Below are 27057 nucleotides of genomic sequence, written 5' to 3' on the forward strand. Positions count from 1 at the left end.
GCAGCTGCTACGACCCTCTCCTGTCATTGTGCAGTGGAGCAGGCAGACTAAGCACTCTAGGATGAATTCTGAATACTTAATCGAATTTTTTATTGCTTTTGTAACAAAGTTTTGTATTACACAGATCATGAACTTTCCCTCTGTGCTATATATGTAGCTTTGCCATGATAATAGAAACAAAACTATGTTGTAACAATACTGTAACAACATCTGGTTTTCACTGTTTGACTGTCACAGCTGGAATACTTCATGATATTGTTAAATTCTTCATATTAGCGTCAAACTGTGAGTGATTCGCTTCTTGCACATCACTTTGTAGCTGATAGTTGGTCGCTTGCAGGCCTTCCAGGCTCTGGTTGCCTTAGTAAACCACTGCTGCATCAAGCACTAGCAACCAGCTGGCAGTCCTGTTTGGATTCCCCTTAACCCAGAGACTGCTGACTTTGTGCCGCCAGCAGTTATTTTAGTTAAGGGAAAGAAAATAAAAAATTGCAAATAAAATAAGGCCTTCTGTCACTTCCTGTGTGGATGTCTTTGCACCACTACCAAAGATTTGAGAAAAGTCAAAGGTGGAGCTGCCAGGAACCCATTATCCTCCAGTGCTGTCCGACCACCACTGAACTGGACACATGAGCTGAAACGTCAAGACTGGGTCAAGAAACATTAGAAGAGGGACTTTTCAAAGGTTTTATACAGTGATGAAATGAGAGCGACACTTGGTAGACCAGATGGACGGGCACGTGGCCGGATGAGTGACAGGCACAGAGCTCCAATCAGATGTCAGCAAGGTGGAGGCGGTGCATGGGCATGGGATGGTGTTAATAAAGATGAGCTAGCTGGAATGCTGCTGAAGATGGACTGAAAACCAGCTTCCAGAGACGCACCTTAGAACAGTGGTTCCCAAACCTTTTGTTTTTGTGCGCGGACAAACACTTCCTCCAACCACACACGCCCATATTTTGCTCCATTGCGGTTTCTTTCACACCTCAAACATTTAGTGAACAATTAAGCAAATACAAGTAATCTGCAATAAATTACAGGTAGTAATAAAATAAACTACTAACTCTTTTACGCTACGTCCGCACCTACACGGGTATTTTTGAGAACGCAGCTGTTTCGTCCACGTAAACAGCGTTTCAAATCACCGAAAACTGAGATTTTTTAAACTCATTTTTTGCGTTTACGTGTGGACGAGGAATACAGAGTTGGTCACGCAACATCAAAGGTATGTGTCTTTTTTCACGTCACGCTGCGCGCCACGTTATTGTTTACATGAGATGAATTGCAGAATGGCAGATAGAGACGAAATACTGTTAATCTGATTATCTGCAGGTTTTACACACAGTTACTGTCCCTCCATTTACAAAGGCAGAGGCGTCACGATGTGATTATTTTATGTGTAGATGTTTTTTTCCTGTGTAATAATATTCAACATTGCTATCAATGCATTTATCAAAAAATATCTCTCTGTACAAAATGGGTTCAAAAACATAAACAGCTGTGGGATCCTGTTTGTCGGTGATTTGGACAGGGGGAACAAATCGTGGCAGGATCAGCCTGATGTTATTCGTATCCCGCTGTAACTTTACTGTATAAAGAGCAAACATCTCCAACATGTCAGGAGCAGTTAGTCATTGCAAGAAGTGTTTGTGAACTAAAGATCAAGAATGTGGGATCCTGTTTGTCTGTGATTTACACAGCCCAGCGCTGCTCCCGATGCAGGGAAAACCAATCCTGCAGGGAGACCTACCTCAGCACTTGTGCAGGTGAAGATTTGCTTCACCATGTTTTCTAGTCTTTGGCTTAGAATGAATTTGGTTTGGAAACATGTTCAGCGATGCTTCATCTCCTGCTTTGCGTTTGTGTGGGCGCCCCGTGCTAGCAGTGTCCAAGCGTTGGTTTTTTTCCCCCTTTTCATACCGCGCCCCCCCTGCAATGGCTCTGCACCCCCACCCCCCCACCCCCCAGAGTAGCGCCTAAAGGACTTAAAGATGAAAGAATAATGGCATGCCCCCACCCCCCCTTCTCATCTGTTGTACCTTCTGAAACAGGTAAATCACTGTGAAGGAAAACTTCTCTGTAGGTTTAGAGTAGGTTGGAGGTAGGTTACATCAAACACAACCCGAGTAACTTGGCAATCAGTATAATGTGATGAACACAGTAAAAGGTAGTAATGCATTAACATTAGCTTTGCTAATAAGGACCGGCTCATGTTGATGCTTTCCTGTTAATACATTAGTCCATCGCTGCTGTGTTGGACATGATATAGAGTCACAGGAGGATGAGAGAGCGTCTGGGTTTCTTTCTCTTTTTTATGCTTTAAAGAACAAAGTTTGCGAGTGTGTTCCAGACTGGAGGGAATAACTGTGACACTCTGTCTTCTCTTCCCTCTGTTTTTATTCATTATATTCTGCTTTGTATTGATTCACCGTCACAGAGCAGCACCTGGGGAAAACTTGTTTGCTGCTGGCTTTCCAGGATTCTGCAAACTCAGGTTTATGATTAAATATACAGTGAAACAGGGACTGTAACTGTTTAAATACTGAAAGATTAATTATGGGCTCAGCCAGAACAACATTTCCTGCCTACAGATATGTGCTTTGCTGCTCCGGCTGCGGCGTCCATCCAGGGAACAGCGCTGTAGTGCACAGAGAGTCTTTTAACACAGAGTTCATTTATTTTGTACACTTCTTTTCTTCCACCTGCTTGGAACTCTGGTATAAATCTGCAGATTAGAGAATAATGATCTGGCGACTCGGGTGTGCCTGTTTGTAAACCTCCGTTTGTTTAAATGGTCAGCAGGGGGCGACTCGTCGTATAGAAGCCTTTGGCTCATTTGGTACCTCAGTAATTACTTTCCCAGTGACCTTATAGACTCACTACGTCCAATATTAATGAATCTGGTGGGTATGCTTTTGGATGGTCACTACCATATGAGGTGTTCCGCAGATACTGGTAAGGATGTAAGGCTTCACCTCAGTTCAAGGACATCCGCTGCAAAAAGATAATTAATGCTTCTTTTTCTTTTGGCGTCTCCCTTTAGGGATCGCCATCTTCCTCCATCTCACCCTATGCCTAACATCCTCCTCTGTCACACCAGCCCTCATCATGTCCTCCTCTGAGGTCTTCCTCTTTTCCTCCTGCCTGGCAGCTCCATCTTCATCATCCTCTGTCCAATCTATCCACCCTCCCTCCTCTCCACATGTCCAAACCATCTCAGCCTCTCTGACTCTGAGCTGTCCCTCTGATGGACTCATTTCTAATCCTGTCCACCCTGCTCTCCCCTCAACAAAGATCTTAATATCCTCAGCTTTGCCACAGTATGCAAATTTTGTTCTTTATGATTCACAAGATTTTAAGCCGGATGCCCTTCCTGATGCAACCCTCCCCGGTCGTCCAGCCTCAGGACTGGCTCAAAGGGTACAGCGGCTCATAGCCCCCCTGTGGAGGGTTAATTTATATAAGTGAATATTTGTCAATTTAGTGGATAACCTTAACAGGATAACTGTTATTAATGGCAAACAAAACATTTCACGTATTCAGAGGCAAGGCAGGGCATGTGCAGTGTAGTTTTAAATGAATCTCGTGTTTTTTGAAGCATTGTCTGTGAAATAGTTTTGCATTCATAGTGAATTCAATAAGGACACCACGTCTTGCAGCTCTGACTTTAAGAGTGAAGCCGGTCTGCTGCTTTCTGGCTGTTTCCACCAAGGACACTGAGATGCCCCGGGTGTCTCCCCCCCCCCCAAGCAACCCCACCACCACCACAAACCCACAGCTCCCCCCCTCCTTCTGTCTCCCACACACAATCACAAACACAACAAACTCATGCTCACAGAGCAGAGAACCGGTCCACTGACCCGCAGTAGCTGTCAGATATTCCTTGCTGTCTCTCATGCAGATGAATCAGACCGCGAGAGAATGAGGAAGGACAGGGACAAGTGACAAGACTATCTGAGTAGACAAGACTTTGTGTTTTTCTTTTTAGAACAAAAACTGCTGTGGGCACGAAGGGGGAAATGTAGGATGATTGGAAAATACGATAATGTTTAAACAGTTTCTATCCCAGATCACAGCAAAGAGACAAACCAGCACATGAAGAAGAGCCTGGAGGATGACTGTGAGAAGGAAGACATGAGAAGAACTGCCCCGTTCAGTCACAGAAGTAATAAAATGTGCGTCGTAATGAGGAGGTTTTGTTTTCTGAAGGCCAGTAGCAGTCACCTTGTCATTGTGCATTATAGTGGTACCCAGCATTACCCTTTTAGCAATCACTTACAGCACCGAGGGACACGGCGCAAGCAAAGAGAATGTCCTTCAGACTCTGTCATGCATTCAGCTCTAAGAAATAACACCATGATTCAGCACCAGCCAAATGAGACAGCGTGTGTTACAACTGAATGTAACAATGAGGAGTTTCTGCATTTTTGAAAAGCTTCTCCAGGACTTGTTTGGATGCCCCGGCAGCTAACGTCACAGCTTGTGTGTGAAAGAAAACTGAAGCAGCTGCCGTCAGGACCACATGAGAAAAATCACTCCAAACAGAAGATGTCCAGTGATATTCACGTCGCAGCAGGCACACATCGCTTTGATGTTACAATGCCCACAACCCACTGTGGCATTTTCTCTGAAAAACACAAAAACAAGGCACCGCAAATGTCAGAGGGTCACAGAGTGCACTTTGACCTTTATCCAACTTTGTCTGCAAACACTAACACTATTTCCTCTTGCACTTATCTTGACCTGCAGCAGCAGGAAGTCACATGTAGACCTGGTCCTGGAAGAAACGCCTAATGAAAGCAGAACACTCACAGGAACACGGTCGTTTCATCTGGTCTGAGCTTCCAAGTTTGCAGATGCATTCTGTTGCTCTGTTAAGACTCTATCAAAGCTGAATTCATTATAAATGCAACGTCTGGAGCCGTGCATCAAATCTGTTTCACTTTAACGTAAATCTGAGAGACTAAGGCCAGGATAAGAGTCAAAGTCTAAGCTCTGGTTCTCTGAAATAATAAAGTGCACTCTACTTTTATTGTTATTTATGCATGCATTAAAATATTACTAACACTGAACAAATGTCCTACTTTTTAAGTACTTTTTAGTGCCGTTATAGGTCAACAGTTTCCCCGAGGCCCTTTTATATTGTAAGATGAAGACTGACCCACAGGGTAAAAATAACATGAAAGCGTGATTTACGCTTATAATAATATTTTTTTAGTTTTAACAGCAGCGCATACCTGAGGTTGACCCAAGCTGGCAACAGTTCATGGTGCATTAGTCACTGCTGTTCACTGCAAGCAGCACATCACGATTCCAAGCAGGCGCTGCTATAAACGACAGAGTTGGAAATGAACGTTTTGCTGTGTGTGACGGAGTAAGGAACGATTGCTGCTGTGATGCTGGATTCGTAAAATGGTTTCAATAGTTTGCGCTTTTCGAAAGTCACTCATCGTATTTTGACTAATATGTTAAAAGCCAAAATCCAGTCAGAAAACCAGAGATTAATGCACTTGAAGTAATAACCGAGCCCTGCGTATCGTTCGGCCCCCTATAATTTTAATATAGTTTGTACCAATGGGAAATGAGTGGCGTGCCTTTTATTAGCTTCCATGAATCATTCCGTGTACTACCTTTAATTTATGTGCTGGTGCTTGTGTGGCAGCTGAAATGAAAGTGTGTGACTCACGTTGGCACCTTATCAGTGAGATTAGCTTGACTGTGAAACACTGTGATGGATATTAGCGCTCAGTGCTGAACATACAAAGCTCTTCAGCTCACACAGAGAGCTCCGCTCAACATTAGTGTGATTGATCTGCAGAGTCAAAGGAGAAGTATTTTCATTTAGCACCAAATGGCATGCATGTTTGGGCGAGGGATATTAATCTCATAGAGTCCGACTCCTGATTGTGCATTGTGCCCACCCGAGAGGAGAAGCGAGCGTATGAGCTTATTTCATCCAAAGAAGGCTGAAATGCTGCCAGTTGGTTGCTGGTCACACTAAATGCTCGCAAATCAATGAAACAGCTCTTGGACACATTTCTAACAAAATCACAGCGCCTTTAAAACAGTTCGTCTGGGTTCTTATGTGGTTTTGTTAAACACCCAGATGAGAATTTTTGCTCTCACCCTGGAGCTGTAACTTATTTGACTAAATTAGTACTCTTATGATGTGCAAATCAACCAGGAATAAGCCCATTGTGGGCTTAATAAACCAGGACATGTGGTAGATTGAAAAGACAGCCTGGTGCTTAAAGCTGAAATGAATTTGGCAGATTCTTAGGACAACAGGGCAACTTAAGTGCTGCTTTGGCTCCAGTGTCAATAATGTGCAGAGGTATTCTGAACTAGTGGCAGCTGCTGAAGTGGAGGGAATACCTCTCTAATAAAGGAAGGAAGTGCTCTTCTTGTCCATCTTTCTCCAAGCTTGGCACATATACTGCTGCTGACACAAGTGCACTGAGGCTGTTTGGAGGCAATCACTGTGTTAAACCTACTACCTTTGTTGCTAGGCATCGTATTCAAAAGGGTGATTTGGGTTGCCCTTCTCTCTGGGTGCCCTTAGGGCTGGTTGACGTATACTAGATGTCCGTGGTAGCTTTGGACACTGATGCAGACTTTCTATGTTCTTCTTTTCTTTCTCTGTAACAGTATTTAAGCTTTTAGACTGGCACCAGAGGCATTATATGAGGAGGGTCATGCCAGTCACAGAATCCTGAATCTAAGGGACAGTTCTGAAATGCTAATGGTTGTGGGCGTCCTGTTCCTGCCCCAGAGAGCCAATCAGCAGCTGAAACAGATTATCCAATCATGCTAAACTGATGAAATCGCCCAGTAGAGATTCACACCGGTTTATGCTTTACGGAGACCGAAGCATGATCACACAACTATTGCAAACATAAGCAATCAACTTGTGATCTTGTTGCCTCTAGAAATGGATGCAGTGAAATAATAATGTGAAATCTGTTTGTGGCGATTAACTCCGATAAATCTGCAAAAATTGCAAATCTTCTTCCGTCTGTTGCAAATCTGTTACCGTCTACATACATACACAGAAATTCACATTAAACAAAAATTCACTTGCTCACATTCAGAGTCTGACCAGAGCCTTATATGTTCGTCTGGCTGCAAGTGTTTGGAGACAGGTTGCATTTGTAGTGGAAATTGATCACCCGTAGATTGAGGATGTTGCATTTTCAAACTCCGGGAGATCAGTTGGTTGCAATCGGATTCTGATGGCAAAAAAATCCCAAGAACACAAACACAATGACTGCGCAACCACAGTGGTGTCCTGTTTTTACTGAAGTGGGACCGAGCTATTAGCTGCGTGGTAACAGTGAAAGAACAAAGTATACGAGGGAGATGTACAGTGCAACTACCAGGGGAAAAGAAGCTTATTCAAACCTTATTTGGAGACACAGTCATAATTATTTTAACCATATTTTACTGGTGAGTCCATACACGTGTACTGGTGACAATAGAAATAAAAGCTAATTTAGATAATGCTTTAAAATCAGTAAGAAGATATCATTTTTAAAGGGCTGCTGAGCTGCTTCTAGAAGGATTTTGTATATGCTTCATGCTGCAGGAGTCAAACTAACCACTGTTTCAATAAACAGAGGTTCCCAACTCAACAAATAAATACCTGTTGCTATAGGCTGCACATTGCTGGACACCATATCTGCTGGCTTGATATCTCCGTTAAGCTTGATCGCCTTAAGATATTTAACAGAGAGACTGCATAGAAATAACTTTCCTTTAACCGCTTAACATCCACCAGGCCGCCAGTGACCTGTTACAGCTGGGTTGTAGTTATCTGGAATAGCGAAGGGGAAACCAGCTGAACTGCAGTGCTAAAATAAATATAAGGGAGCTGAACTGACAGGTAACATTTTGTAGTCTCTGAAACGGTGTCTGTTTAGCATGTAGCTAAATGAAACCTATTCCTAAGACTAGTTCATTGTAGAGCTGGGCGATAGAACGATAACGATATGTATTGCGAAATAACCTTTTCTCGACAGAAAAATTAAACTATTGCGATAGGCCTCATCTCTCTTGTACTCTTAAATAAAAAAAAAGAACAGCCAATCCAAATTAAGTAGCGCAGAGCCGATCCAACCAATCACAGCCGCAGCGTCACGTGACTTGTTACGTACAGCACAAGTGCCAAGCCGCACATGTGTATTTGTTTGGGAAGCAGCCAGCCGCCGTGCCGCCCGGGTAACAGAGGAAATGAGTGTGCCGACTACAGAAAAATCAACCGAGAGCGTGACCGAAGAGAAAACAGATGATGGTTCCAACGCCGGAGAGATCGTCGAGCGGAAGAGCCATAGAAGTTCCGTAGTGTGAAGGTATTTCGGCTGTTTCAAGTCTGACAAAAACAGAGTAGCGTGCACTGTAAATTGTGCCGAAAGCAAGTCTGGAAATACAATAAAGCGGTGCAGCTCAGTCTCTGACTGGAAGCGCTAATTCGTCATTCGGCTTTTGTCAGACTAAAGTAACTGTTAAAACTGTTTGAAAAGCTCAGCTATACAACAAGGAGAGATTGAGAATTTCCTTTTAGTTCTCAGTTTATTTGATATTGACAAAAGTTAGTCAGTTTTGTCTGTTCTTCTGTAAAACAAACTAAGATTTATTTTTAGAATTAATATTTTGTTTCTAAGTGGAATTGACAGTTAAGTCTGTTTCGTTTGTTCTATTTTGAAACTTAAACGCTTTAGCGGCTGCCTTTTGTGTAGTTTGCAATATTTGCCTTTATTTATCTGAAAAAGTCTCATGTTCCTTAAGTACATCTACCCTGTTGAACTTATTATAGGAAATAAATATTTAAATAAAAACAAGCTGCTGATTATTTCACATTTTACTTGTGAGCAACGGCACATTTAAATCTTACAAATATAGTTATTTGGCTTATATCGTGATAGATATCGTTATCGCCTGAAATGAAAAAAACATATCGTGATATGAAAAAATCTTATATCGCCCAGCTCTAGTTCATTTTCATGTTCGGGTTTCATGAAGGACAGTTAATTGCTTTGTGTTTGTAGGAATCTGCTCTTGTGTTTTTGGCACAGAGGCTTTGTCACAGCGTGTGAGGTTGTTGCACAAATTCAATATAAATATATACACGGGCAGAGTAAGTACACAGCTGAGGGTTAAACCCAATTATGTCCCCATTTGTTTTGTCACAGGGACTAGTCACAAGTACATAATTGCATCTAATCTAAGCATCATCGTGACATAAAACATGATACGCCGAGGCCTCCAGCCATCACTGACAAGGCCAGACGCTCAAAGACCACAAAGGGACTCTTCAAAACACATTTTCTCTTTATTACACGATAGTCACAAAACTAATCAGCAGGAGTCTAAAAGTGGAAATATACCCGAATTCAAATGAAAATCAGCCCATGAAACTATTTGGTTCGTGGTGCCGAGTGTGGACTCCAGATGGTAATTCATTTCTGGGCCATATCGGCAGCTGTCTGTGGGCAACATTTGGTTTTGCCTGACAGCGGTGATTCACAGTGAGCACGGCTGCCTTGACTCAGCCAGATGCCAGGTGTGCTGTGACATTTGGCCCACGTCTAACCCAGAAAGCACTCGCTCTATGTCAAGCCTCTGCAGCTCGCATTGACTTTAGGCCTGTGTCTACATCTGCCCGCAGTGCCAAACCTGAGCATCAGGGTTAGGCCCAGATGTGTTCTACCTCTGGGATTTTCCTTTGGCTCAAATTTCTAACTTTACCTCCTTCTGTAGGCACGGTGATGCCATCGATCCTACAAGATTTTAGTGAAGAGGCAGAACGATGGTGTGCTTCAGCATACGCTTCTCCCAGTTTATTAATGTAAGCTGTTTTTCATCGTTGACTCCAAAGTCTGTGATACGATTTCTGAGTACTGTTGAATTCAAGTCTCCCCAAAGCCGTTTATTGTGTTTGTTTGGTTTTTAACCTTTTTCAGATTTGTTGCTGAATGTATTTGAGAGGCATATCTTTCTCCTCACACTTACTGGTGTCACGGTCAGCTCTGACAGCGTGAATGATTTCAGGGGCTCGGGTTGTGACGGTGAAACGGCTCCTCCGATTCCACCACCTGGCTTTTGTAACTGTTTGCCTTTGAGTTTTGTCACTTTCTCCAGGCTACAATTACCTCTTTAATCTTTATGAACCTCTCTCTGTTTGTCTGGGTAAATGAGCTAAACCTCAGACTGATTTGAATGTCTGTATTTCAAGCAACAGTTTAACTCTTTACCGTACAGAGAACACAAAAGTCTGACATGTTTTAAATCCTCTCCTCTTCGTCTCTCTTCTTCCCTCCTTACAACAAACCTGCTGTTCTGCTGCTGTGTGCTAATTGGCTTCCCGAAGCGCCAGTAACAGAGTTTTTTCTCTCTCAGTGTCTCCAGGGTCTCTTCTTTTAGAGAACATGCATGCCCTTCTGTTCCTCTGATTATGCCCCCAGAACTCAAGCATATTGCACTCTTAAAGCAAACACACTGCTGCAAATGCAAATGTCTTGTTCAGACGAAGGAAAAAAACAAAACAAAAAACCTTCCCAATCTGTTTTTGTTGAATATTTTAAACGCAGCAAATGCTGATGTGTGCTAGGAGGGGGGGCTGCTGGACGGTATTGTTTTGGGGGTAGCAATTCATTTGCATAAAGATGACATTTCTCTGGATCTAATTTGTTTATTTCTTTCAACCAGGAATATGCCGAGGGTCACAGAGGAGGAAATGCCACTTGTTATTTTGTTTGCCTGTTTATCCCACAGCAGTTTTTACTGCCTGTTTAACATGATTTTAACTCGCATAAATCTAAAAACTCTTTGTTTTTGTGTGTGTGTTTGTCCAACCATATGTTCTGCACTTCAAACAGGTCATGTATTTTCATCATAATGGCTGTGTAGCTAATCGGCTATAAAAAAAAAGTCTTTTCTTTTCTCTAGTTATTATCTATTTTTTCCAGATTAAATAAAACTGACAACAACGAAAGTTTGCAGATCTTTCGTTCAGGAAGGCCGTAAGTCAAGCTAGGTTGAAACTTGAGGCTGGAGATTCATGAACACGTTTGTTTAGCATGGCTTTGTTCTACTATGTCTTTTGCCATAGATTTATATCAAATTGTGTTTGTTGTGTTCAGCTCTCACATTAGTGACTCTACTCTTTCTAATGGCTGCAATGATGCAACCTTGTGGCTGCAAAAAACACCTCAGCTGACCTCGATGAACCCACGTGAGTTCATGGACTCAGTCACTGCTTTCATTTTCTTACCGATTTACAAATTCAAAAACGCAGAAATATTGTGTTTTACATCTGATTGCCTCGAGCCCTTATGACATCATCCCCACTGTGCACTTGAACATATAAAAGTGATGAGCACCTCTTTCGTTGAATTTTGAGTGTTTTAATCAACTTTGTTGCATCTGTGGTGTTCCCGGTCAAGAGTGATAGGAAATGAATGGGCACCCACCCCCCACCCCCCCTCACCTTTGGCCGCTGACCCCCTGAATGGCCCACTGAATGACAAAATGAAAGGCCCACTTTTCCCACTTACTGAACAACCCACTGAACTGAATTTGGTGGTGAAAAATGTTTCTTATGTTAATTTAAGAGCTGTTAAAACTGGTCACTTGTGACCAGGAATACTAAAGTAAGGTGGTGGGGGTGCACACAACAAGAGGGTTGTAAGTAAATTATTAAGTTCAGTTGCGAATAATGGTCACTATAAGGGTCATAAAGGAGGATTGTTCAGGTCAGTGAGTGTATGTTTCACAGGGAGAACCAACTCCCTTTACAGAAATAGACTGAACTACTGCTTGTTTGGATAAGTTTGGCCATAATGCAAGGTTGATGTGGGCTTGTTTTGCAGTCACATGATCTGGGACGTGACTTTGGGTTCAGTGAGTTGACCGTGAACTCCTCTGTACACCAAAATATTCTAGAGTCAAGGTGCTGCAATGGCTCAAACTCCGCTGTAACGGTAAAGAAGTGGGGCTACAATTCCTCCATAATGCTGCGATAGATTCCTTATGAAGTCATATAGAAAATGTTTACTTCAGGTTATTCCTGCTAAAGGAGACTCTACAGCCTGTTCTCCTGTGCAACTTTCTTCATGATGATCTATGGAGTAGTTATTGTTATTGATAAACATAAGCTGGCCATTAAATCATTAAATTATGGCATCCTGCTTCTTTAATCTCTTTTTGAACTTTGTTAAATTTTTTCAAACTCTTTTAGAATTAGAATAGAATAGAATTCAACTTTATTGTCATTGCACATGCACAGGTACAGGGCAACGAAATGCAGTTTGCATCCATCCAGAAGTGCTTAGTGATATAGATATATTACAATATATATTAGCAATAATATAGATATGTGAGTATATTACAGAAATGGGTCTATTATGGTATGTTATAATGTACACGGTATGAAGTATGTTGTGAATATTCTATAACTATAAGTATGTACAGGCTGTAGTGAGTACAAGCTATGTACAGGATATGAACAGGATATAAATATGAAAAACTATACAGAATATGAAATAAATAACTTTACAGAATCTGGGATATACAGCTATACAGAAATGGGAACTATGCAAGTTGTAAACAGTGTAGGATTAAAGATTATCGAATGTACAGAATGATTATTTACACAGAGCTATACAGTAGTGCAGTTAAGATAAGTGAGGGTGTAGATAGTTTCTACAGAGGCTATATAAAGTGCTAGTGGTTGTGAGTGGTGGTTCAGTCCATGTTATTATTGTGTTTGAGGGTACAGTTGTCCATTGTGGGTGTGTGTATGTTCAGTCCATGAGTTAACGTGGGTCAGATGTCAGGAGGCAGAGTTCAGGAGTCTGACAGCTGTGGGGAAGAAGCTGTTCCGGTACCTGGTGGTCTTAGTCCGGAGGCTCCTGTAGCGCCTCCCAGAGGGCAGGAGGGTGAAGAGTCCATGTGATGGGTGACTGGGGTCTTTGATGATTTTCCCAGCCCTTTTCAGACACCGCTTCCTGTAGATGTCTTTTATGGCAGGAAGTGGTGCTCCGGCGATGCGCTGGGCAGTTTTCACGACCCTCTGCAACGCCTTCCGGTCCGAGGCAGAGCAGTTCCCGTACCAGACTGTTATACAGTTGGTCAGGATGCTCTCGATGGTGCAGCGATAGAAGTTCACCAGGATGTCTGAGGACAGGTGGTTCTTCCTCAGAGTCCTCAAGAAGAAGAGGCGCTGGTGAGCCTTCTTGACCAGCTTGGAGCAGTTGGTCGTCCAGGTGAGATCCTCGGAGATGTGGACTCCCAGGAACTTGAAGCTGCTCACACGCTCCACAGCCGTCCCCTTAATGTGGATGGGTGGATGTGGGTCAGCATTCCTCCTGTAGTCCACGATGAGCTCCTTGGTCTTCTCGGTGTTAAGCAGCAGGTTGTTTGTGTCGCACCACTCAGCCAGACGATCCACCTCCTCCCTGTAGGCGGCCTCATCGTTGTCACTGATGAGGCCAATCACTGTGGTGTCATCTGCAAACTTAATGATGGTGTTAGAACCATCAGCAGGTCTGCAGTCGTGGGTGAAGAGGGAGTAGAGGAAAGGGCTCATCACACAGCCTTGTGGTACACCGGTGTTCATTGTGATGGTAGATGAGCAGTGGTTATCCAGCCGGACATGTTGGGGGCGGTTGGTCAGGAAGTCCAGTAACCATTTGCAGATGAGGGAACTGATACCCAGGTCTGTCAGTTTCCTGATGAGTTGTGAGGGGTGGATTGTATTGAATGCTGAACTGAAGTCTATAAACAGCATTCTGGCGTAGGTGTTGTTGTTGTCCAGGTGTGAGAGGACAGAGTGCATTGCGATGGAGACTTAAAGTTTAAAGTGTAACAATGATCGACAGGAAGAGTAGCTAAACTTGTAGCTTTTGCTTTCCCTAATAACAGAATCATTTCCCCGAGCATACAGTAAGTGTTTAGCTTACCTTGGCAAACTGTGCTCACACTACACTGGTGGAAAGTGAATTTAGAAGAACAAGGAACATAACGACTGACAAAACACTGCATAATCAAGCAGGTGTTGTGTCTGATTGGTGTTATCGCGTGACTTTCAACTTGATGCCAGCGGTTTTCATCCGTTCTTGGACGGCTGTTTGCACGCTTTGATTTATCGTCTGTTTTTGAATTGTTCCTTTCATTTGCTGTTTTAACAAGTGGGGGTGTGAGGGTGGGGGTACGTTCAAGCAGGCACGTGTATGTTCTGAAGCGGCCAACGTTCTCTCATCTCACCATGAAACAGATCCAGCTGTTTTCAGAGTAGAACGAGCACATTCGAGAACACAGTATCATCTGTGTATGATAAGAAAATCTCTCCTCGTCTTGCGTCTCGTTTATTTTAAGAAAACTTTTCCGAGAAATGTCTTTTACAGCAATCATATTGTCCCGATCATCCTCTCGTATGAGACAATGAAACCTTATCAGTGCTGCTGTAATGTAATTAGTGGAGCAGTGGAGCCGTCTGTTGCAGCAGGGAGCCATATGGATTTACAGGAAGACCCACTCAATCTGTATTGATTTCTGAAAGTGAGCGATTGGAGAAACCAGACTTCAGTCGAGCTTCGATCAAAACGTAGAATTCCCTCTTGTCACGAACAATTCCCGTGGTGTGTTTTTTAAGGACACACTTGTTCCCGTGTGTGTTGGCATCACAGTATGTGCGTCTCCCCTGAGAGCCATTATGGATAATGTTTGTGACTGAGCTGAAGAGAGAAACGAGATCTGCTATCTTTGCACGCCCGCACAGACACAGTATGTAGACTGTGAGACAGACAGGAAGAAGGGATGGAAGTCATTTGTAGCGGCCATCGCACTATGAAGACAGCGTGATGGGGAGAAAATGATGGCAGATGGTTTTAAAAGGTTGTTAGCATGGTAAAGGAGGGAAATGGCTTCATAATGGAATCTGCCTCTCTGATCTTTAATCTGCAGTCTGTCAGATTTTGAGTCAGAGAGACAGCGCAGAGAGGGAGAAAATAAACACACACTGGATTATTCCACAGTAAACAATGAGGTGAGGGTTATCGCAGAGAGGGAGTAGGGACTTACAAAAGTCTGCTAACTGCAGACAGCAAATTATGAACAATGTCTTGCATCATCTTCTTCAAAGTCCTCAGCTGAATAGACCCTTTCAGACATCTGCTTCATTACATGAATGTTTTTAACCATGACTGTTGTATTTAAAGAAGCCCAACAGGAACACCAGAGGAGGACAATGAGAAACACCCAAAACAGGGATGGCTTTACAGCTGGATGACACTGATGTTTGTTACCCTCCTCTTTTTTAATGACTGTTTTTTCCCCTCTAGTTTTAGGGTCAGTGTCACTACTGGTAGCATGAGGCGATACCTGCACCCTACAGAGGTTGCATAGGTAGCCCAATCCTGCAGGATGGCAAATCCAGAAGGTTTGTTGTGTCTCCATTACAGGCAGACAGGCAGTTACTCTAGGAGTGCTGGACAGGGTCGTAGAAGGCCCTTAACCCAGGACATGTATCTGCTTTTCAGGGGGACAGGATCAGCACTGCCAGAGCCACAGAATGACCTCCAGCAGGTCACTGGTGTGAATATCTCTGACCATCATCATACAGACTCCACAGAGGTGGCCCAGTGTCATCTAGTGGGCCCTGTGCTCTGCCCAGTTGGCATCAGCCATGGAATACCAGACTGAGATGATGATGATGATGAGAGCAGCTTCCTCCTGAGTGCGTGTGACAGGCGAGAAAGGGTATTGAGAAGCATAACATGGCATGACAGTGAAAGGAGGCGCATTCATGGACCTCTGAAGTGGACACATTTCAGCCACAAAATGAGGATCTGACATCAGTGCTAGTTAGCTAACAGTGGGAGATTTTTCTTCTGTAGCATCACCGGTAAAACCACACATTACATGCTTTGTGGCATTTGCTCTAAAAAAGATATTTTATGGTCAGAGGCACGACAAGCTACAAAACATCAGAGTGCAATCCTGCAGGTATAATGTTTGCGTTAGTGAACAATGTTCCATGTTTGATATAGGAGGAGAGTGGACACACACACACGCACTACTTGTGTTAGTCTTACAAAATATACATAGCTGTCGTGTCTGTGTGGTCATGTTTGAATACATTATGGTTCAAGTTTGGGTATGATTATATGATATTTTATATATATATATATATATATATATATATATATATATATATATATATATTATATGATTATACCTGCAAATGACAGAAAATGAGCATTAGGGTGAAAAGCAATAAAGCCAGTGGGAAAGTGTCAAAACTCCTAATATTAAATATTAAGTGAAAAAATATTTTCAGCCTCTTTCTAGAAAGCTGTATGGCAGTGAATTTTATATAAATCACCCTTTTAAACTGGCGTTGACCTCCTAGCGCTCTGCTAGACCACGACTCTGTTAATTCGAGGACTGAACTTCATCTCACGATTTTCTTTGGAGTTTTGGGACCTGAAAGAAAACAATGAAGTGAATTATTTGCTTGTTCTGCATACAGACCTTCCAAATGATTTTTAGAGTTAGAAGTAGCTGATTGCATGAAATAAGTGTATGACTGAAATGTGCACCATATATAAAGACTGACACCCAGGTTTCAGCATGCAGTGACAGCGAGCACATGCTCAGCCAACCGCTCATAATGACTGCAACACATCTGTTTTTCAAGTAGCAGCTCCAGCAACACTTCCAACTCGTCTTTTTAGGCTCTGTGGTAGTTGGGGTGATTTCTGTTGTTTTTTCTAATTCTCTGGACATATATGTGTGCTGTCTCCTTCCCCCCGCATTCTTTATGCTAAGCTAGACTGAACACTATCCCAGCTTTCGCTCTGTACTACACATGAGATTACTATTGATCTTCTTATCTCACTTGAGGAAATAAAGCAATCAGGTATTTCCCAGAATGTTGAACTACTGTTGTTCCTGAAATCCATCTGCGCTTGAGAGACTGCTGTTCTCCTCCAGTGCCGGGCTGCTCCTCCTCGCGCAGGAAGTGCCAGATATCGTGCGGCGTATCGTTCTGTCTGCGACACCTCCCTCTCCTCTGGAGACAGAGGTTTGATTGCTAAAAATGCCCCGATCTAAACAGATGTACGAAGCCAGCAATGCAACAAAATCCACTTGTAAAAATGGCTAACGCGTCTGCGCCCTCTCACTCTGCTGTAGTTCGCTGTAAGTACAGATCTGACTTGTCCAGGTGTGATCCATTAAACACATTATTCATACCTGAGGGGAGAGGAGGAAGACAGAGATCACCATCTGTTCACAGCTTGATTAAATTAATCATGTGTGAACTCTGGCACAAAGGCGCCCATCCCTCCCTCTCTCGCTCTCTCTGTGAGACATCACGCTCTCTCTCTGTCAGTATGTGTCGTTGTATAATAAGCAGCGAGAAACTTCGGGGGAAAAGCTAGTTGCCCTTTACTTTGGGGATCTGCAGATGGGCTCCCGTTTTGCCCCAGCTGGGGGCCACACAACATTTTGCAAATGACTCTTGTGCGAGCATGCTCTTGGCAACACAATCAAACGCATAGCAAGCTATGGAAAAAGCACTTTTTATGAGTCATCTCTCGCTGTGATACGAAAAAGAAGCCGTCGTGTGGTTTGAAGGGGACTTGGAGTCAATACAAAAGGCAAATGAATTGCCTGTGTTTTCCCTTATGCCTCTTTAAATATTGGAACACAAAAAGCTTTCGCGGGGAGACAATGTTGCGGGGCTTGCAGAGCAAATGAGATTCTCTCCACGAAAACAAATTCTTTCAAATCCTCGGGTGTGTGTGGGCGCATGTTTGTGTTACAAGCGCAAAGCCTGCTGGGATAGGTTCCTGCAAAACAGCAGTGTTTCGGAGCAGAGCTGATGAGCAACTTGAAAGTACACAGAGGATGTGCGGAGGACTAATTGAGTGTTTTTTGGGGGGGTTTACATCCACGCATGGTGTTTTGCAAATCGGGCTCATGTCCCATTTAAGGTCTTCGTCGGTTTAAGCTGTTTGTATCCCACACAGTCAATGGGGTTGAATGAACACAAGGCTGCTGATTTTACACTGAGATTTAACGCAGAGAATGAAAAACAAGCATTCCAAGCATTTCATTCCCTCAAAATAACAGCTGATTGCTAATAGGATGCAATCTGCAAATCCTGAATCTCCTTTTTGTCGTGACATCATTCAATTATTCCTCCCTAAATAAGATCCAGCTCTGAATCATCATCACAACCCTCCAGCAGTTCCACTCCGCGCTAACGGCCCCGTACTTGTGTGCTAATAATAGCGACTCTGTCCTCAAAGACGTCTCCATCACTTTAGTTATGAGCATTCTTCTTCTGTGTCTGGATTATTTTATTCTCCGTTCTTCAGTGGATGTTTGCGAGTCGGCGTTTGGTTGGAAGATTGACAGCCAAAGGCACAAACAGATCCAGACCCAGACTTTGTGCAGCTGTGATATTCCTGGATTTTGTTCGCAGTTCAGTTTAGACTTTAAAATCGTTTTAGTAACTCTTTAGCCCTTTTACTGAATTCCACTTCCCTCTAAAAAACTGCCATCCAGCACTTCATCTCCTCATCTACCAGCCGACTGTCAATCAAACCTCAACTGACAGCCCAGCTGGTGAGCTCTCACGGATCGTGCTGTTACCCAACCGGTGTTTGAGCGACAGCAGCGTGCTGGAGGTGGCCGCGTTTTCCATCATGCCGAACGAACACCGCATTTTTACATGACATGATCATCGAAACAGAATAGTGCTTTGGAGTTGTTATGTTTTGTATTTTCAGAAATGATGCCGGTAGCAGCTTTGGTGATGAAGAAACTGTCAGAATGTGTCTGAAGCAGCTTTTAGGAGGCGTTCAGCAGCAGTAATGGGTTGTTGTTGTATTTCTTCCGAACTCTATAGACTGTTTATACAAGATAGATGCAGCCACGCTGGTATCCTCCAGTTTCGTGGCCCTGTTGTGAAGCCTCATGCTGTCTGTTTTGCTATTATCGTGTTGGTTTTGTTTTGTTAAATGTGACGCAGTGAGGAAGAAGGATGGTTGGTAATGACCTTCTTTATCATTCAGGACATCATGCTGTATTGTTTTAAGACTTCAAACTAGCACTAGAGCCCATAAACCGATGCAGAAAGTGTTTACTGAGGTCATAAAGTAAGGGAACTGAGCCAGGCGTTCCCACAGACTTCTTTTTCACCTGTAGGTACGTCAGTGTTTGGCTGTCACGGATCTACGAGGCATCCGATTCCCCGACTATAAACTCTTGCACAGTTTTACATTGGGGCCTACAGCTTGTCTTTTATTCTGATTAGAGGCAGTTAGAGCGGTTAAGTCAAGGGAATACCCTTCAGGAGGAAATATTCTGATTAGTTTTAGACCACCGTTATTTTTTTGACCTGACGACAGTTGATGCTGCAGACACTCAGCTAAACAAATGTGTTTTCTAATTATTTTATGTAATAACAGGTTTCTAAATATGTTTTCTAATAACCAAGTAGCCTTTTAAAATGATGATTAGCATTAGGTAACACAGTGTGCCATTGAAACACACTCGTGAAAAAGCTTCTACATAGGTTCAAATATTCAGTGATTTACTAATAATGATGTCGTTTTGTCATATTTGATTAATTTAATGTAATTTTTCTGTTACTTTAAATAAAGGAACATTTCTTAGAGACCGCCGCTATATATATATTCACGTTGTTCGTTCGAGCTTCAGTAAAAGTGGATAACAATAGATTTCACATCCAAAATATACAAAATCAAACATTTGCAACCCCTTGTCCAAATAAAAGTGTTTATAGAAGAGAGATTCTATATTTTTGGTAGTCATTCGCACATTGTTTACAGTGATTCTAATCTGGAATAGTCCTGCTCTCAGTCCTGATTGAGGCTGATCTCAGCTCTGATTGCAGAGGTTGTGCTGAGGCTGGAGAGCCGGTTGCAGCGTGCAGCCTGCTGAGCCAATCGTATGTCAATTTTGCATAAAGTGACTGGAGGACAAGGTGAGCCACTTTGTCACCCAGCAGTGCGTCTCATTTCTAATCCATTAGGTTGTAGGGAGTCCAGCTCTGATGCCCTCAGGTTTGCAGGAAGTGTGTGTGTGTGTCATGGTGTCTGTCTGAGCTAATAAAAGTGTGTCTCTCCACAATCTGGAGAGACAAAGCTCAGGGTTTCCTAGTTTACAGATGCCTGGGGATGAATACCTTCTGTCACATCCCTTTTATCCTTGTTCTCCTCATCACTTTCTCTGCCTCTCGCCCTCTCCATCACTCTCTCGTACCTCACTCAGCATCCTGTCAGCACTTCTTTGTCCTCTGTGTTTTGTGCTCTTGTCATCATTATTTTTTGTTCCTCCTGTCTGTTTCTTTCTAGATTCCATTTTATTAGATTAGTAGATGACATTTTCCTCCTTTGCATCACCAAAGCTTCTTTTTAAGGCCATAAATGCTGATTTTCTTTTCAAATTGTGTTACCTCACTCTCATTCTTTTCTGGATTTGTGCATTGTGTTGTGTGTAGCTGAGCAGATATTGATGTGGCGCCAAGTTCCTACGCCCCACAAGGGTACGACTGGACAAAGTTGCACTGTTTGCTGCAGCAGTGCAGACGTATTTTTAAATTCGGTTGAATTTTAAAGCATATTTCTCGTCCCAGCCCAGGTCCAACGGTTTCATCCTGATACCTAATGGCAGCCAGGGTGGCGTTGCCAAACCTGAATAGGCCTGTGTATCCCTCCGCGGATATGCAATCACTGATCCATCACTAAAGCCGTCACACTTACAGACAGCACAATGTTCTCCACACACATGCTCAGGGTGAACCTGCTCTCATTTGTGGAAATCACAGGGTGGCAATGGTGGAACTGCTAGTTCTGGTATTCTATGGCAGATGAGCTCAGGGCCCACTAGATGGCGTTGGGCTCTCTGCCACCTTCATTGACTCTGTTTATAATTTTGGTGGCTTAAGGGCCCTCTACGGCCCTGTCTATCTCCTGGAATCTCCTCCATGCTCGTGAGACTCTGTAAACATGAGGAGGAGAAAATGTCAGTGGCCTCCACCAGTAAAACCATTCCTGCTTTGGGGGTTGTGACATTGTTGCCCCTCTAGAGCTCCTGTTGTTAATTTCACGAACACCAAAGCAGCTGATACCGATTAACACCCCCTCTGTTACTGACCAGATCAATACCCCAGAACTTTACCTGACTTGATGCTGTTCTCTGATTAAAAAGTGTTCCATTGATGTTTATCAGTCATGTTTAAACAGCATATTTGGCCCTCAGATTTTCCTGTGGAAATCCACAGTAAATGACACACACACACATTCCCACACTTGTAGTACGCTAAATTTGACTTTAATATTACACTGTCACACGCCGTCAGCACTGTGTCTCTGTTGCACCTACATCATTTGTACAAATATTACACTTGGTACTGTATAATACGCACACGGACACAACCTCAGCATTGTCCCACTTTATTCTCCCTGACGTCTTGTACAGAGCTATGATGTGCCCTCCAGCTGTGCTGTAAAGGGTAGCTTGGTCCAACTGAATTAGTAATGAGGTTTGTCTAACACAGTGCAGTGCAGGTCACAGCACACTCCTTCTGCTCATCTGTTCTCAACCCGAGCACAGAGTACACACACACGGGTTCAATCTGCCATCCATCTTTCTTTTCCCCTCTCCAGCTTTTACTTTTTTGTCTGTTCTGAAAAGCACAATGCATTAACTAAATGCATCAGTGAATATAAATGGCTGCAAATGAGGTGACTTAAAACTCTTAAAAACTTTGCATGACTCAGAATGCATTTGTGGCCAAGAAAAATGGAACACCGAATCATTTGTAGTGCTTTTAGGGTGCTTATTATGAGGCTATGAGTGGACTTGGAGGGAGGTGCCATTTCACCCACGAGGGCACTGAGTATGTTATTACCAAAGGGGGAAGTACTGCTGTTCAAAGTAATAAAAAAAAGCCATTTGCTGCAGGAAGGAGGCACTTCACAGTCCTCCACTGAGGGCTGAAAATAGAAGTAGAGATAGTCGGCTGGTTGGAGTCAAAATCTTAAACTGCAGAAACCAAAATTAAACCTGTGGAGTATGTTACTGTGATGTGCCATAATTACCCGTGATAAAAGCATCCCAGTCTGGAGAAAACTCCTGTATTTAAAAAAAACCCCATCAGAACATGAGCCAGTCACGATCACGTGATGGAGTTTGTGTTTTGTTAGTCATCTCCTCTAAAGAAAAAGTGACTAAAGAGCTCAAATGAGTTCTTGGACAATTTTTGCACCTCTGCTTTTTTCACGAACATAGAAGTGAATAATTTATCACCTTTCAGGTGTTTGAAAATGTATCACCATTTCTTGTTGGACATTTGTTTTTCCCTTTTCTTTTTACCTCCACAGAGAAGGTTGTGTTTTTGATGCGATAAATGTGAGAGCTCGAAATGTTTTAGTCAATTCTGATGAAACTTAGTAGGGGTGCAGAGCGGGGTGATGTTAGCAATCCTTCAAAATTCAGCTTACATCCACTGACGTCTTCAATGTCACCTTAATAACAAATCACTACATATTGCCCATCACTCCTACATAGTATTCTTGTAATCCCAATAAACCTGTCATGCTATCCTGATCTTGATCAATGCAGTTTTGTTTGTTTTTTTTAAATATGAGGAGCAGAGTGTGACCCTCCTCTTTTTCAGGCTTTTTTACATTTGTCTTTGGTTGGGCATCATGTTCAGTCATGTGTTGATAACTTGCCCAATATGTGACTTCAGTTCAGTACAAAATTATCCCATACATAAAGGATATTGTCTTATTAAATATTTAATGCAGACCAGTGCAGTTGGCAATGTCGCACATAGTTTGGGGGGCAAAGAGACAGTGCAACACAATATCTATAAAAGATGTGCAGGCTTCAAATGAGCACGCTCAAAGCTCAGACTTTCACTTGAATTCACTTTCTGCTTGAAACTTAAAAAAGTGGAAAACATTCACCTTCAAAGTAACATTTAAAAAGGAGCTTTTACTTTTACTAAATGATCTGTTTCTGGTTTGTGTCACACTTTTTCACTCTTGCCGTGAGTAGTTTGCAGACGAGTCACTGTCTTCCACGCAAACCAAGGACGACCCCGTCAATTTGCCGGCAACCACTTCCACAGGTCCAAGAATACACGTGCCGATGCTAAAAAACGATTAGGATCGGGGGATTTTGGCGAGGGCCACCAGGTTTTAATTAGTTTAAAATTGGTTTAAAACAAATTTAATTAAAACCACCAGGTTTTAATGCGGCGGCAGACTGGTGCACCCTGAATCCTCAATCATAACAAGCTCTTGGGTGATCAGTTGCAGTCGTGATGATGTTTAGTGTTCAGTTGGAAGTTGTAGATGAGAACTTTAAGCTTACCAACTTTCCCTTGTTGAGCAGGAGGTACTAAACGTTGTCACCTTGTGTGAAATACAAACCTGGCACAGCACAGTGGGTCCTGCCAAATGTCAAATGTCTTACAGCGTGACAGCCCAACGCTACAGTACGTGGGCTCCATGAAAAGGGGTTTAAAAAAGTGAGTAGCAGGTTATAAAAGTTGACAGCGCTTTGAGCAACTGTCAACCGCTGTCATGGGAAAAGAAAACAAATACTTTTTGATCTTTTTGGAAAATTGAATTAATTCATATTTCTGTTTTTTATTTTGTTTGAGTTTAACTTCAAGCATTCAAACCACTGTGGTGTATATTACACATTCAAGATCGTGACTTCCATGCTGGAGTCTCGTGGCTCGGTGTTGAGTTCGTTTTTATGGATTGAAAAAAGTTTTTGCTTATATACTTTCTGTGTTTTCAACACCTTCACACCTGAGTGAGGAGTTCCAGCCGGCCTCAGTTCATGAATATTTCATTCTCTCAGAGGATCCCCATCTTTTGGTGATTCGGACAAACAACAGACTGCTGCATCCAAATTCTGCAGCCTGCACAGTGAAAAGCGGAATACATTAAAGCCTCTTTGCATGCTATATATTTTTTAAATCGATCATTTCAAACCACCAAATATGCCTACAGCATGTTTTTGGTTGTTACTGTTTTCCACCATGTGCATGTGTGGCGCAGAGGTCCGAGCTGATCTGAAAACCAAATAGTGTCACATTGGGGCACGTTAGAGGATGTGTTTCCACTTCTGCAGAAACGGATCTGCGCAGCTGCCTGATGGTGTTATTTGGAATGACAATAAAAATCCCTGTTTCTTCAATCGCATTTGAGTTCCATCCTTTTTCCCGATGCTGCAGAAATGATTCTTTCAGCCCTCAGTCAACAGGTTTTGTTTGATAACCACATGGAGCGCTTAGACTTGGTCATAGTCATTTCTCCTGAGAAAGCGTAACTCTGTTCCCGTTGGTACTAGAGACAAAAATTCAAATGGTTTCTGAAAATAAAGAAGGTTTTCGCTCATATTCGGTTTATTACAGAAGCACAAAGCATTCACAAGGTACAAAACAAGTCCAGGCAGCCTGTGTGATACCTGGGTGATAAAGGGTTAACTGTATAATCCTAGTCATCGACCGCTCCCTCTCTCTGTCCACAGAAACTCCTCTGAAGGATGGGGAAGATGCGGCATCCTCGTCAGACGCAGCCTCAGACCCCGCCTCCTCACTCTTCAACCACTGGGGTCACGACCTTGGCCCGGAAAGCCGAAGGGTTGCCCTCAAGAAGTTCAAGTACTATGGCTACAACGGTTACCTTAGCGACCGCATCTCCCTCACCCGCCCGATTCCAGATTTACGGCCTGACGGGTGAGTGTCGGTGTGGTGGTGTTCTCCTGTAAGGATTTAACAGGATGTGATTTTGGCTCACAAAGCTTCTGAATGTTGGCGTTTCCCCTCAGATGCAGAAACATGTCCTACTCATCAGACCTTCCCCAGCTCAGTGTCATCTTCATCTTTGTCAACGAGGCCTTGTCGGTGTTGCTGCGCTCCATCCACACGGCCATCCAGAGGACTCCTTCCCACCTGCTCAAAGAGGTCATACTGGTGGATGACCACAGCAACAGCTGTAAGAACCTTAAACCTTCCTCAGCATTTCTTTTTTCATGTCTAGTTCTACTTGCACATCTTCTTCTGCTTCCTTAAGGGGTCACCGCATTAGATCATCTTCCTCCATCTTACCCTATCCCTAAGATTTCCCCCCTCTTACTCCGACTCTCTGCATGTCCTCCCTCACTACATCCATGAACCTCCCTAGAGGTCGTCCGTTCCTCCTCCTGCCTGACATCTTCAGCATTTCCACTCACCCTCCTCTGCACATGTCCAAACCATCTCAGCCTCGTGTCTTTAACTTTGTATCCAAACCGCTGAACTGGAGCTGTCCCTCTGATGTACGCGCTTCTAATCCCAGTGGAAATCTTAGCTCCTCCAGCTCGGCCTCCTGTCTTTTTGTCAGTGCCATCATCTCCAAACCAGACCTCAGAGCGGGTCTCACTACAACCTTGTAAACCTTCCTTTTCACTCTTGCTGCGATCCTTCTGTCACAAATCACCCCTGACATTCATCTCCACCCACTCCACCCTGCCTGGACTCTCTTCTTCACCTCTCTTGTGCACTCTCTCTTGGATGGTTGACTCCAGATATTTAAACTCATCCATCTTCCCTACCTCTGCTCCTTGCAGCTTCGCCTTTACACCCGTCTCCGTCTCATTCACACACATGTGCTCTTTTGCTTCTACTCTTGCTACAGATCACAGTGTCATCTGTAGATGTCGTGATCCATGCCAAGTTGTATTTCTTCTAATGCTATAACGATGCTTTTTTTTCCGGGGGGGGTTTCTAATCAAAGTCTTCTTGATCTTTTACTTCATGTAGAACTGGAATTTATTTGGTGTAAAACTGCAGAAACTCGGTCAGTGAGGAAATCCATATTCAGAAAGCTGCAACGTGTCATTTGCGAACCAATACAGTTCTTGCTTTTAAGAAAAATATATTGCTGCCTCTAGGGATCTGCAAATAAAACACATCTTCTGAGTATAAATTAGTGTGTCTGTATTTATATGTACGTTTCAGAAACAAAGGTCTTCACAGGCCTCTTCTCTGTATGTAGATTAAGATTTTATATGCATTAAATTATTGATTTTTCAGTTCTTCAAAGCAGCTCTTTGGCTGGTTGTAACAGCATCATATGTGTAAGATCAAAGATGCTCAGTCGCAGGGTTATTCTGTGTAAACAGACTCCAATGATAAATCATTAGTTTTCAAGAGGTCTCACGTCTGGTGGAAGAGAATAATGCACAGATAGAAATAAAACAGTATATTTAAAGCTAAAGCCACACTGAAGGCTTACATCATTACACCGTGGGCACAGAAATGAAAAGTCTAAACAGAAGAAGACAGAAAACAGTAGAAATGAAGTGGCGTGGTAGACGGCCGTCGTGAATGTCTACAGCTTACAGGAAATAGTATTAAAGGCTGCTAAAAATATATAAACTACATAAAATAAAACAAACCACTGTTCTGCTGTCAGTGTGAGAGGAGTGGACTGTTAATGTTTTCAGCTCTCACGCATCCAGCGTGTGGCATTAGCCCGGCCTTTTGTGGACAAAACAGTCATTAAGCTTCTTTTTTAGCTTTAACATTAACCTCCTAGGACCTGCGCCCACATATGTGGACATCACATTTTGGGTTATTTAGACCAAAATACCCAATTTTGCTCTACAAGGACCTGATATCCACTTACGAGGACATTATACTGCTACTGTTCTATCAAATTTTTAAATGAATATCCTCATGTAGCTCTTATTTTTCTTAAAAACAAAAATAAGGGAAAAAAAAATCTGGTAATTTTGAATGTTTTTACATTCATCGGGCCCCAATCAGCCCAAATATCAAAGAGAAATTAAAAATGCATGCTGTCGAAGAGTTCGGGTCTTAGGAGGTTAAGCTTGTTTCACGTTTCAGCGGAGGCAGACAGACCTGTGAGGCTAATCATGATTGAATCTCTGATTCACCCCAACCAATCACAGCAGATGGCCCCGCCCCTCCCTGAGCCTGGTTCTGCTGGAGGT

General features: G+C 43.0%; 1 protein-coding gene across 2 annotated transcripts in view; it reads left to right on the top strand.

The window, feature by feature from the left end:
• LOC113025072 (polypeptide N-acetylgalactosaminyltransferase 18-like) overlaps positions 1-27057 on the top strand; it is a 177514-nt gene that overhangs the window by 71183 nt on the left and 79274 nt on the right. For both annotated transcript variants that reach the window (XM_026172460.1, XM_026172462.1), the window contains exons 2-3: positions 24589-24796; positions 24889-25055. In XM_026172460.1, coding sequence (XP_026028245.1) covers positions 24589-24796; positions 24889-25055 — 375 coding nt within the window. The remainder of the gene's footprint in view (positions 1-24588; positions 24797-24888; positions 25056-27057) is intronic.

This window comes from Astatotilapia calliptera, chromosome 7, assembly GCF_900246225.1.
Source record: "Astatotilapia calliptera chromosome 7, fAstCal1.2, whole genome shotgun sequence".
In the NCBI taxonomy this organism is placed as follows: domain Eukaryota; kingdom Metazoa; phylum Chordata; class Actinopteri; order Cichliformes; family Cichlidae; genus Astatotilapia; species Astatotilapia calliptera.